At 41.2% G+C, this 12,370-nt stretch overlaps 1 protein-coding gene across 1 annotated transcript in view; it reads left to right on the top strand.

The window, feature by feature from the left end:
• The window catches only part of MYLK (myosin light chain kinase), a 190,639-nt gene that overhangs the window by 150,502 nt on the left and 27,767 nt on the right, over positions 1-12,370 (top strand). Inside the window, exon 22 of the mRNA XM_057368573.1 lies at positions 9,814-10,116. Coding sequence (XP_057224556.1) covers positions 9,814-10,116 — 303 coding nt within the window. The remainder of the gene's footprint in view (positions 1-9,813; positions 10,117-12,370) is intronic.

Genomic DNA, 12,370 nt, shown 5'->3' with positions numbered 1-12,370 from the left:
ACACTGTTTGCAGCTTAAAAGGTGTTAAAAGTTCACTGAAGYTGGAAGGTTCTTTTCTCTAAAGCCTGTCAGTCAAAATAGGGAAGTTACGTTTTTCTGAATATGCAAAACCTGAGACTTCTGAGTCTAACAAAGCTCATCCTTAGTCCTAAATTCCTGCATCTCCATCCAAAGTATTGGGAAGAAAGTAGCCCTCCCTGCCCTGACCCCACTTTCAAACAATCATTTGCAGAGAATGTTCTGGTGCTAGAGATCAGCTCTGTTTGCCTCAGCTCTTCATAATAAGGCTCTAAACTGTGTGTGAGCTGCCTCCCTGTAAGTTTGCCAAGAAAAGGCACGTTCATGTGTGTGCTGTGTGCTCAAAACTGCTGCCTGACCACACTCCACAGCTGAGCCTTGAATGTGTTGAATGTGCATGGAAACTACAAATACAGAACATTTGCTTTCTGGAGGAGTGTGTCTGAGCACACCCAGAACTGATCAAACACATTTGTTAAAATATAAAATAAAATAAATGTGGAGATAAAGATGTATCTATTTTATTATTGTCTCTTACAATCATGTAGGTTGCAAAGTCTTYGTGCTGATGGGCAAGTTTCTTATGTGAAAAACTCCAATAAGTATTTCCCAAATTAAATTTGGACCGTAACACATGTCAAGGAGCAGGTTGCCCAGAAAAGTGCAGTCTCCATCCCTGGAGGTATTCAAGTTCAGACTGGATAAGCATCTGAACAATCTGGTCTGACCTTGTAGCTGATCCTGCTTTGAACAGAAGGTCTAAAGACCTTCCTGAGGATATTTAAGACCATCCTGGATCTTGGTTTTATACTTGCAGTTGTCAAAGACCTTTCTTCAAAAAAAAAGTAGCATTATTGACTTAACCTCCAACCAGGGGACAAAGGATTGAGCTTATCTGCCAGCAKTCAAATCAGAAATGATCCTGCTATGATTTAAACCCTGAATCCTAGATTGTAAACTCTGAGTACAATTTGTAGGAATCATTTTTAATAATGGCATTTAGGGGAAAAAAAGATGCCCTGCAGTCTTTTGAATTTAGCTCCTAAAGTCTTAAATTTAACTGTCAGACTCAGGCTTCAACTACAATGTTAATTTAACTTCGCAAGTGTTCTGACACTTAAAGCATTTCAATAGTTTATGGTTTGATGCTGTTTGGGCCATGGGAAAAGATGCTCTTGAAAGAAGCCCAACTTTATTCTAAGGTTGTTTTCTTTTTCCTTTAATGAATATCAATGAACAAAATGTCCTTTGCACTCAGTGTGTGACTGTGTGCAGTCCACACAGCAGATGCAACGATACGTAAACAAGTTAGAGGAGACTTTTTAACTAAGGAGTGGTGCTGAGCTTGCAGCACTCAGCCACAAGGACTGAGCCTTGGGATTCATTTTGCAGCTTTGCACCAGCACCAGTAAGATTGGGAGACCTGCAAGTCTGGGAGACACCCAAGTTAAGTGGCATCTTCTTTTAAAGGGTCGACTGGTCCCAAAATGTCCATGCTGAGTTCTCTATTGTTGCGATCAGCTCCCCTAAAAAAGTAATTTCTGTAACTGACTGAGCTCTCTAKGGAGATTTTGCAACATGCTTCTGCTCCAAAATTGAAACAGCCTGRTGTGAGATTGAGTTAATAATTTATAGCAGACACTGGGTCAGATTGTGTTGCCAAAGCTGTTGAATGAGCCAAAGATGAGCTTAGTGTAAGATATGACTGATTTAGGCAAGGTAGAACCCTCACTTTACAGTGATAGCARGGAATATTCATTTCCTTCATGCCATTTATTGGATGTATATTGATATATTTATCAAATTTATGGTTCTGAACATTTTAGCTGTGTGATAGACTCGGGTCTGTAACTACCTTTGAAAAGGAATTTGGTTTTCATGTGGTTTTCAGGCTGGATACTGTGACAAAGAGTGTGAAGAATAACACACTATTCAAAAGGGGTATYTGGCACTAGAGAAATAATCCGTTCTGCAGCTGTGCCACAAGCTTCCTTCRTGCTTTTGGGCATATTGCTTCATGTTTCCGTGCCTACTATGCAGGGGCTTTCTGATGATCAGTTTTTGGTGAATACCTTGCATATTAGTGCTGTCTTTTACTTTTTTTAAAGATAGAAGTAAAAACACATGTACTATGTACCTGGAGGCTGGTTTTGATCAAACTTGCTTGTCTTTAGGATTTGTTCCAGGTGTGATATTTTGTGCGTATGTGAGTATATCTATAAATATGTATATGTATTATACACACACACACATGCATATGTAAGTATCATTCTGATTAGTAAACTCTATGATAGATATATGCAAAAGAATGAGAGTGATGTCATTAGACCCTGAGAGGCCTAAAGTTAAAAATTATGGTATTTTTATTACTCTAAGCATTGGTGTACGGACTGTGTTTTGCAGCCTTGTCCACTGTTGGAAGGTGGAAATAAACCAAGTACTTAAGGACACACACACACAGATACATATATATACAAACACACACACACAGATATATATGTATATATATATATATATATATATATACAAACACACACACACACAGATAGATATATATATATATACATATATATAAGCATGTTGCACACAAGCATGCAACAAATGAGAAAATACAAGTTTAACTGAGAAGGTCTGATCATCACTAACTCCAATAGTCATTGACTATAATGGTAGGACTATTAATTGCTGCTATTGCAGGGCTTGGTTCTGGTTCCACAAGCCACAAATATACAAGCTATATTAGCATCTGCCCCAAAACATGGACACAAGGAGCCATGGTAGCAAAACCAGCAGCTCACAAGTAACCCTTTCAGCATTTTGTGTGAGTGCCTGAGAAATCTCACTCAGTGCTCACTACCCAGAAAGAGAGGATCCAGTGGTCAGGGTTCTGTGTTCCCTGTCTGGAAAAGTCAGTGCAGACATCAGGGAAGCGAGACATCCATGACACTTTGACACAGAATATTGCAGCTCAGAAATGCAAGTAAGAATGGTTCTGAAGTTCTTCTTTTGAGAAGTATCAGATTATATCTTGCAGTATCCATGTGATTCCCTGTTTACAGTCAGGTCAAGAATGCAGTGAATTTCCTAAGAATATGTGGGTGGACTTGCTCTGTAACCTTTAACCTTTCAAATTCCTCTGGATTGCTGGAGTATTTTTGTCACTGGTTTTATGGTTAAAGGGCAGCTACACTGGTGGTTAAGGAAGAGATGTTTTATGTTGCTTCTGTTGTAGTTCAAGAGTATAGTAACCTCCACTGTSAGCCTCCCACTAATGCGTGGTGGCAAAACTCTGCAGCTGTACCAAAACTARATTTTCACAGAAAGATAAATATGTGTGGAGGAAAACCAGCTTACACTGCTCTGTGCATCAGTGCTGGCACACTAATCCAGGTTTATCCCTTCAATGGTTATCTAGTTTCAATGTCATTTCTGTTAGAAGAAATTTCAGTAGTATTCCATGCATAGTTGCTTCTTCCTGATACCTACCTTCAGCTTTTTTTGGGGGAAGAAAATAAATATCTTGACAATCACAACAAAATTCCTGTATTTTACCTGCTGTTWAATCCTAGGAATACTGTAGTTACTCAAAAATGATCAATCACTGCACACAAACTTGGGGTTCCTAGGACCCAGGCTCACTCCAGTAATCCACTGACAGTCCTGCTAGGGAAACTCCAAAAATTTATTCTGCCTTTCAGTGGGCAGGTTTAGGAGCTCTAATTCAATCAGTTATCAAAGCAGATACCTAACGTGTAGCACATGAGTAATCCGAACAGCTTGTTGATTCAGGCTCAGGAGCAGATGGTTTAGAAAAAGGCTCCTGAGAATGCATTATATATTTGTTTGTTCCATTAGGCCGTGGCAGAAGGAGATGTTCTTGTGCTGAGGGCATTTGCGTGGGAGTGGTGAGCTCTGGTTTCGTTCCCGGCTCCATTCTCTCCTGTGTCCTTGGGCAAGGTCATTTTGCACTTCGTGCCTCAGTCACCCCAACAGCACRAAGCGATGCTCTGGGCCACCAGTATTTGTGAGCTGCTTTATCTACAGGTCTCAAAAGGGCAGCTTTTAAATAACTTTGCTTTATGTCAGAGTCGTCAGTTGGGGCAATGTGGTGAGAGAATTCTGCAGTGTATTTTACAGGAGAGGTGTAAATTTCAAACACTGAACTAACTTGACCGTGGGGTCTTTGTCTCTGTTGGGGAGGCTGTTTCATTAGGAGAAAACTCCTATTAATTTCAGTTTCTCTTGAGTTGTTTTGCAGGGGAACACAGACATTTTCTACTTTAACTTTATCCTAAACCTATGGTACACTGACATACAGGGTGTACATTTGTTACAGGGTGTGAAGGGGTGATAATTTCTTCTAGCACTCCTGTCCCTTGGAAAAAGAGCTGCAGGGCGTAGTTTTCCAAGCAAAGCAGCAAGGTCTGCCATGACCCYGGGCCCTGTCAGCGATAGTGCCGAGTTCAGTTATGACCTTTTATGGTTTCGCTTTTCTCCTGCTGATGGATTTCAAATGAAAGCTTTGCCAGTGCTGTCGGCATGGACAGTGTTCAACTGGCTTTTGCAGCATATTAAATACCTTCCCTGGCTAAACAGCTTGTGGAATGGAATTAAATTGTTTCTTTCTGTCTGTTCTTTATCTGGCAGACAAATATCACAATAGCTAATAATAGTATTATACAGTAATATGATAACTGGATTTAGAAAGAAAACAAACCAATTTTGAGAACAGATAAAGAAAACTTCTTCAGAGCCATTGCTTCAGTGCAGTCTCTGTTCATAAAAGAAAGGGAACAGAAAGTTTTCAGAGGCTGTGGTTATATTATTCTCAGTTTTCAGAGGCTTTCTGCTGGAACAACATTTCTGCTTAAGAGCCAGGACCGTGCAAGCTCTTAATGTGCAGCAAACCCTATCGCCTCGCCTTGGCTCAGCCTGACCCTCACAGCAACTAGAAGAACAATTTCTATTTCCCTGCACTCAGATAAGGAGATTGCTGCCTTTTTTGGTCTCTTGGAGTGGTTCTTGTGTTCTGAGGGCTCTGTAAACGGAGCCATGTGGAGAAGGCAGTGAGGTCTAGATAGCACAGTTTCATGTTAKGTGGGTGTCCTGGATGAGCTGTGGGTTCACCTCCTATGCAGARAGAGAGAAAAGTCCCTTTACTTATYCGAARGAATTTTCACAGAATATTCTGAGTTGGAAGGGATCCACAAGGMTCACTGAGTGCAACTCGAGTGAATGGCCTGTACAGGGACTGAACCCACAACCGTGGTGTTATTAGCACCATGCTCTAACCAAAACACCAGTGAAAAAAAGGCAATGACATCAAGTCAAATTTGTCTGATAAATAGCAATGATTTAAAGGCTGRGCATGCTTATGTTTAATGCTTCTCAGAGTGCACAAATACAAATTAATTAAAGTTTAGTTCAGGCTGTATATCAAAACCTGTTTACCAAAACATTTCTGAGAATTTATCTGAGGAGGAAGTGCAGCTGAATTCAGTTTGAGAGTAAATAACAAAAGTTTTTGTGCTCATATGGTCTTTAAAGTGGCTTAAGCATTTCATGTGAGGCCAGCTCATGACATTATCATTTGCCCTAAAGAACACGTGCCACAAAGAATAAACTGGAATGTGCCCTCCTTGCTCTTGGGGCAGTGGTAATTTACACCTACCCTTGTTGAGAAGCAGGGGGTTTTAATCTGTGCCTGGTTTGCTGGAGCACAAAGGGTTACAAAGCAGTAGAGCCCTCCTCACATCCCCTYCAGCCCCTCTGCTCCTCTCTGCGTGGTTTATGGCTTGCAGCACACAGGAGTCACTTGTGCTGCTTGCTCTGTGTCAGTGACTGCATGCAGTCTCTGTGCTGCTGTGCAAACAGTCCCCGAGTCAGGTTTGGGGCCAAATTCGCTGCTCATCCATCTCCTTTGCCTGCCACAAGGCTTTGGAAGCCAGCTTGGGCAACCTACTCATACTCCTAGAGAGATTTGCTTGCAAAGGAGTTTGTAGGATTCTGACCAGGTTCAGCAGGACTGTGGGGATACAGCCAGTGTGACCATGACAATCTGGAAAATCGTAAGTCTTGATTTAGGGGTAATGTAGGTGCTGTACATTAGCCAAGGCCGAAGTGCCCCCAGTTTCATGCAGTGAAGATATCTTATGGTGGCTTTCTTTTGTTGCATATAACAGTGAAATTAAAGTTAGAGCTTGATATTTTAAGTTAATTCCTTCTCCTATAGAAATGTACACAAGAGCATTTTTGGATGCTGTCCCTTTCTTCTAGTTCACATATTGGCTTGTAGCCTATGTCTTGCTTCAGAACTGGAAGAACAAAACTGGTCCAATAAAGACAATGGAAAGGCCTCATAATATAGGCCTAAATATGAAATATGATTGTGTATGTCAAAGACTGCACATGACATGCAGTGGAATATTGGAGACAGGCAGCTCAGGGACACTGAAARTATAGTAAACACCAAAACAGAAGGACAACATAGAGAACTGTGCTTGTTTTCCACACCCCTCCTCAACCCACGGGATGTTTTTACTGGAAGCAGTTAATTGTACTGATAGAGATTTCATATTCCAGAAGGGAGTATAGTTTGGCAAAATATTCTAGCTTTCTTTTYAGAGAGATGAATACAGGGTAGCCTTTAAAATCCCCCATGGAATAAACTGTTGAGACACAAAGCAGACACATGGAGAGACCATCTGCAGACTCTCTGAATGTGCAGAGCTGTAGAATACCATCCAGTCTGATATTGAATCATTCTTAAGCATAGTAAAATGGTACATATACATATGTCATACTAAAAAAAGAGCAAAGATTAGGCTTCCGTTCCTGTTTATGATCTCCCATAGCAGCTACTACAGTATTTATACACTGAACAGATCTGCAAGCAGCAATACATGATAGACTTCAAATAGAAATGTGCATCTTTCTGGYTCAGTAAAGTCCAGCCTGGGCTGCAGGTTTTCATCTCTGCCTATTGGGAGAAATGTGTTAGGAATGTAGAAATATTCCCCAGGGTAGCAGATGCTGGTCTAACTCCATGTASCATTTCCTTTGCCACTGATGTCCCCTTGGCCATGAACATTTTCTCTGCAGTGCCCACATGGCTAAGCCTTGCTTCTGTAAACCAGGCTGGCCAAAGGGATTGCAGCTGTTTAGGGGAGTCATGGAAGGGGAGCTCACTGTGGTACCTCAGGCCTAGGCAGCTGATAAATCATGCCCAGAGTTTCATTTGGAAATAAAGTGTGTTGAAAGTCAGCACTGAGCGAGTGCATTTTCATGTCCTGCACAGGCTGCTGTGCTCTGCAAATGCTGAAACATTGGCACACTTTCTTCATATAGATTCAGTGCAGAGCAGTAAAGCAATCTCATACTTTATCTTCAGAGAAACACACACATCCAGGTTTGGCTGTGTGTATAGCAGAGGCCAGAGAATCTCCACTGCTTTGACAAACCTGAACACATGCCTCTGTAAGGTAATGGACTACTGGCTTGGCTTCTTCTTCAAAGCATTTTCCTCCTACTATCAGCTCTGTTCTGTTTGGATTTGGGATAAATCTGCTGTTACTTATTCAAATTCTTCTATCTGCATTTTGAGATGATGCAGTGATGGTTACCTAGGAGGAAAATGAGACACAGAGCTGAATGTTCTCCTGCAAAGATTTTGAACAGGACAGAAAATCATTCCCAGCAAGGTCAGCGTGGATAATAAATTGTAGTGAAAAGAAGACATGGTTGCCACTGACTGAAATCATACAATCCACGTATGGTGGCTGTTGTGGTGTGGTACAAAGGTGTGATACTGTAAATGGTGTGGGCACTGAATCTCCACTTCTTGCAGCTCTGGGAAKACTGGGACAGGACCAGCACAGGGAAGAGGGTTGCTGCTGTTTGGGTACCAGGAGATCAAGAGTCAGTTCTCTTTCTAATCTTAGAAAAATCATATAATTCCTCTGTGATTCAGTCCATTATCGCTACACCATAAATTTGCTCTTGTTTATAGTCCCTTTCATTCTGTCAGAAAATGAGGTGAGTAAAATGTGACCACTAAGCAGGACAAACAGCTATTCCAGAGGTTAAGGACATCTGGTCTCTGACATGTGTTYAACAAGAGATGTACTGTATAATGATGACTCCTAGTGGAATGGTGTTTTAAGTGTTGCCAAAATGAATAAAGATAATCTTAATTCTGGCAGTCACTTTTTCTTCCACCTGGGCGTTCTAATACTGAATGCAGWGGCAAACTCGATGTCCACCTCCCTTCCTCTCTCTCAGTCTTTTCCCTCATATTTGAAAATTTCTATTTATATGTCTTCTAATATGTTTAAATTGTCAGGGAGATTTATTTTTCACAACTAATTATTTTTTTTCACAGAGATCATTGGGCAATGACATTTTTACTCTTCCAAATAGTGAACTGATACTTAACTATCTTGATCAGATCAGACTATTCTAATTTCCCTCTCTCTGAGTAAAACCACAGCAGTCAGAGGAGAGGCTCCTCTGTCCATGACCTAAAGGCATGTTTCTGACAAATTGTGGCTATTTCTGTCAGCTCAGTAATTCTCCTAGGAATGATAATTTGAGYATAGAGGAATATAGTCTGTCACAGGAAGGCTTTGATCAAAGTCTACAACAGCTTTCTCCAGCATTTGGATGTTTTTATTGCTGAGAAAGTTGCAGTATTTTTTGGCTGCTTTGCCAGCTCTGCTTTTCATGCAGAAAAAGTTATAATGTCCATTAGCAGTTTGAATAAGCAAAATGGGACAGGATTTTTATCAGTCCRTGTCCAGTGTAACCCCTGTTTCTAGTATCTCATATTTTTTATCTTTTTTCTTTTCATCTTCTCTTATTTATCCCATCCTTTGATTTCTCCTTGAACCTTTGGCCACTAATTCATCCAGATCAACATCATCATTATTTTGTAGATTTTGCTAGATTATTTCTGAGAGGATTACTTCCAAAGAAGCTCTTTGTTCATTTAAAAGTCTTTTGAAGTGCTTAACTTCCACAGTTATTTTCTAGTAATTTTTTTTAAGTCACATTTTTCTGTCTTAGGAGAACGTTAATTTCTATAATTAATGATTAGACTAAATTTTGTACAACTGCAAGGCTTTTGTATTTTATCAGGTGTTTACATGGTTGGCTGCACATCTTCACGCTGGGTTCTGGTGATATTRGATCTACTCATGTAAATAAGGATTTCGTTAGCAATCCTCTAACTGAGCAAAACCAGAATTTTTTATCTTTCCCCTCCTCAACAATCTCCAAAATGTATATAAGATCAAAAAAACTCAGTATTTATATTATATACTCTAAGTTGAATTCCTTCRTAGCAAAAAGTGCACTAGACTTCCAAAACCTGCAAATAAGTGAATTTGTTCAYTAAATTGTTGGCAGAMAAACTTGTCACACTTCAAGGTCTCRTTTCCATGCCARCAAATTGGTTCTAGTACCTCTGCTACCCAGGTGTGTTTGGATGGGTGGCACTTTCTGGGGCTGTGAAAGATGAGCAGTGGTCCCAAAGCGTGGAAGCAGAGAAAGGGAGCTGAGGAAAGCGCTGGGGCTGTTATGGGGGCGATAGGGCTGTTATGGGGTATTTCTCTAAGGAAGGTCACCAAGGAGTGGTTTGCCCTGCTGTGGGAGATGGCAGCTGTGACTGGGTTTAGTCTCCACGGTTTCTGCAGTGACAGATGTGCAGCAGAGCAGTGGAATGGAAAGAGAAGGGATATTCCTGTTGGGGGCAGCTCTGTCTCTCACTCTCACAATGTGCTTTATGTACGATTCCAGACAAACCAGACCCACCCGCCGGAACTCCGTGTGCGTCCGACGTCCGGAGCTCGTCCCTCACCCTCTCCTGGTACGGCTCCTCCTAYGATGGGGGGAGTGCAGTGCAGTCCTACACCGTGGAGATCTGGAACTCGGTGGATAACAAATGGACGGACCTCACCACGTGCCGCAGCACCTCCTTCAACGTGCAGGACCTGCAGGCTGACCGCGAGTACAAGTTCCGCGTGCGAGCCGCAAACGTGTACGGCATCAGCGAGCCCAGCCAAGAGTCTGAGCTGGTAAAAGTCGGAGAGAAACCAGAAGGTTAGTTCTTAAGAGGGAAAAAAATAATCTAAACTCAAATATACTCTACCTAAGAGTTCTGTAGTGAGGCCAGACCGCTGCACACCCTCCTTCACGTGTCTCTGTGTGGTGAATGCTTGTGCTGGGCTGAAACTGTGCTCAGGTCCTTCACAGACTTCATTTGGGGGTCTGARCACATCAGTTTTGCATACCTGCAGTGTGGAAACTTGGCTTCAAGGATCCCAAATCCCTGCCTTGGGAAAGCAAGCAATAATTCTCCTTCTGGCTTGCTGGGTGAGTGCTGGCTGRTAGAATTCTGCAGTTCAGTGCACAGGTAATGGGAGATGAAACCTTTCACACATGTTACACATTCAGTCGATGCCCAACTGGAAAATGATGGTTGGCGGCTCACCAGAAGTGAATCCACACCAATGGATTCATTATAGTTTATACTGGACACACCATGGAAAAACAAACCATAAACACCATCCCRAATTTGCTTTTGGAAATAATGAATGTGCTTGCTGCTAGCCAAGCACAGAATATGCAGCACAAAATGAATTGGCACCTTGCAGCTAGCTGTAGTTCCATGATTTCAATCCCAGCATATAGTGCATCTCACTCCTGTGTCCCATAATACACCTAGCATGTGAATTCAAGCCTATCCTACTTAGCATGTTGGTTTTCCAGCATTATGGATGCTAAAAATATTTTCAGGGTTTTTGTTTACAGTTGCATGTACTTTAAAAAAATACTTTCCTGTACCTTTTACTTCTTAATTTTTGTTTAAGATCTTCTCAAAGGGCTAAYGGGGAGAGTTGGATCATTGTAGAAACTATTCAGAAACTGGTACTAAAACTTCAACCATACAAGCATTATTTTTGAAAACCAGAGAGTGACCACATATTTTTGTGCACACCTCCATCCACCTACTGTGCAAGGATGACTTTGGTAGTCACCTCACCAAAAAGCCCAGACCAGGAATAATGTATTTTACCATTTTTCTTGTCTTTGAGGAGTGGAATGTGTGTYGTATCTCTCCCTCCTTATTTACATGTACCAGGGTTTGGAGCTTTAAGTGTTCCACATAATCCATGTGAAATTATCTTTTATTGCTAAAGCAAGACAAAATGATAGCAAAGTGATGCAGCACCACACAAATGTGTAARCCTCTCAAAAGACATTTCTAGACAAAAGTAAATCATATTTCTCTTCAAGTGCTAAATGGGATGCATGCTGAGAAATAACTTCCATTTGCAAGATTTAAAACCAATCTAAATCAAGATGCACCTTCTCTTCAAAGCAGAGAAAATAACATTAGGAGTAGCAATAAAATTGAAAGGAAGCTGGATGATATTGGCAATTCGTAATAAATTTCCCTGTGTTTGAATGCCCTCTTTCTTTAGTTGCAGGACAAACACCTTCTAGAGTTGGAGACCTGACTCTTCTCTGTTTTTYCTAGAGCAAGCACTGCCTGTACTGGACCAAAGCAAACAAGCTGTTTTTCTTTTTAAGACTGAGCATTTTCTTACATATATTTAATACAAAAGGCTAGAAAGTGTATGAGTCATTACACATAAAAAAAAGGCAACAAAAAAAGTTGTTTTGAGCAAAAAGAAAATATGTTCTGTTTGCAGGAACGGGGGGATTGTCTTTGTGTTCTCAATGCTCAAGGGCTTCTTGATTTTAATTCTTGGTACTGCAAGAGCAAGTCATCTAAAGTGTGATTTTTCAAGTGTGTGAATATTACTGGTGCTTTAATCAAAGGCAGTGGAAAATACATGTGTTCAGCGCCTGTCAGAGTTAGGACTTTAAGCTGCCATCTATGTAAACATTTAGCTGAGTAGYTGGGGATTTTCTGTGGCTGCCAGGAAGTCTGATTACTGATTTTCATACTGAGGTGGCCAGCACATATTAGCAATGATCTTAGTGAAGAAAGGCACGGTTATATTTTCACTGTGCATTTAGAGAAAACAGCTACTAAAATAAGGCTCTAAGTCACAACAGATTAAAGCACACATTGCCATGTTTGAGGAAAATTTGGTACCGTTAACTCACTTCCGAGAAAGGTTTTAGCACAGTTGCTCAGCTCTTACCAAGCTCAGATATGTTCCACTTAGATAATTTAGGCTTCCACTGGTGGACCAAAATGTTTCTATTCCACAGCTTCAATGCAGTGTTGCTGMAGAACCGGGCACTCAGTTCTTGCCTCAGCAGTATTTGGCAGAGATTACCTACTGGCAGCCTGGCTGGGAGCAGCTCCSTTGCACAGCCC

The sequence above is a fragment of the Malurus melanocephalus genome, unplaced genomic scaffold (genome assembly GCF_030028575.1).
Source record: "Malurus melanocephalus ecotype Western Australia unplaced genomic scaffold, MMel_1.1 scaffold_94, whole genome shotgun sequence".
NCBI classification, from domain to species: Eukaryota; Metazoa; Chordata; class Aves; order Passeriformes; family Maluridae; genus Malurus; species Malurus melanocephalus.
This window is presented reverse-complemented; position numbering and strand designations above follow the sequence as displayed.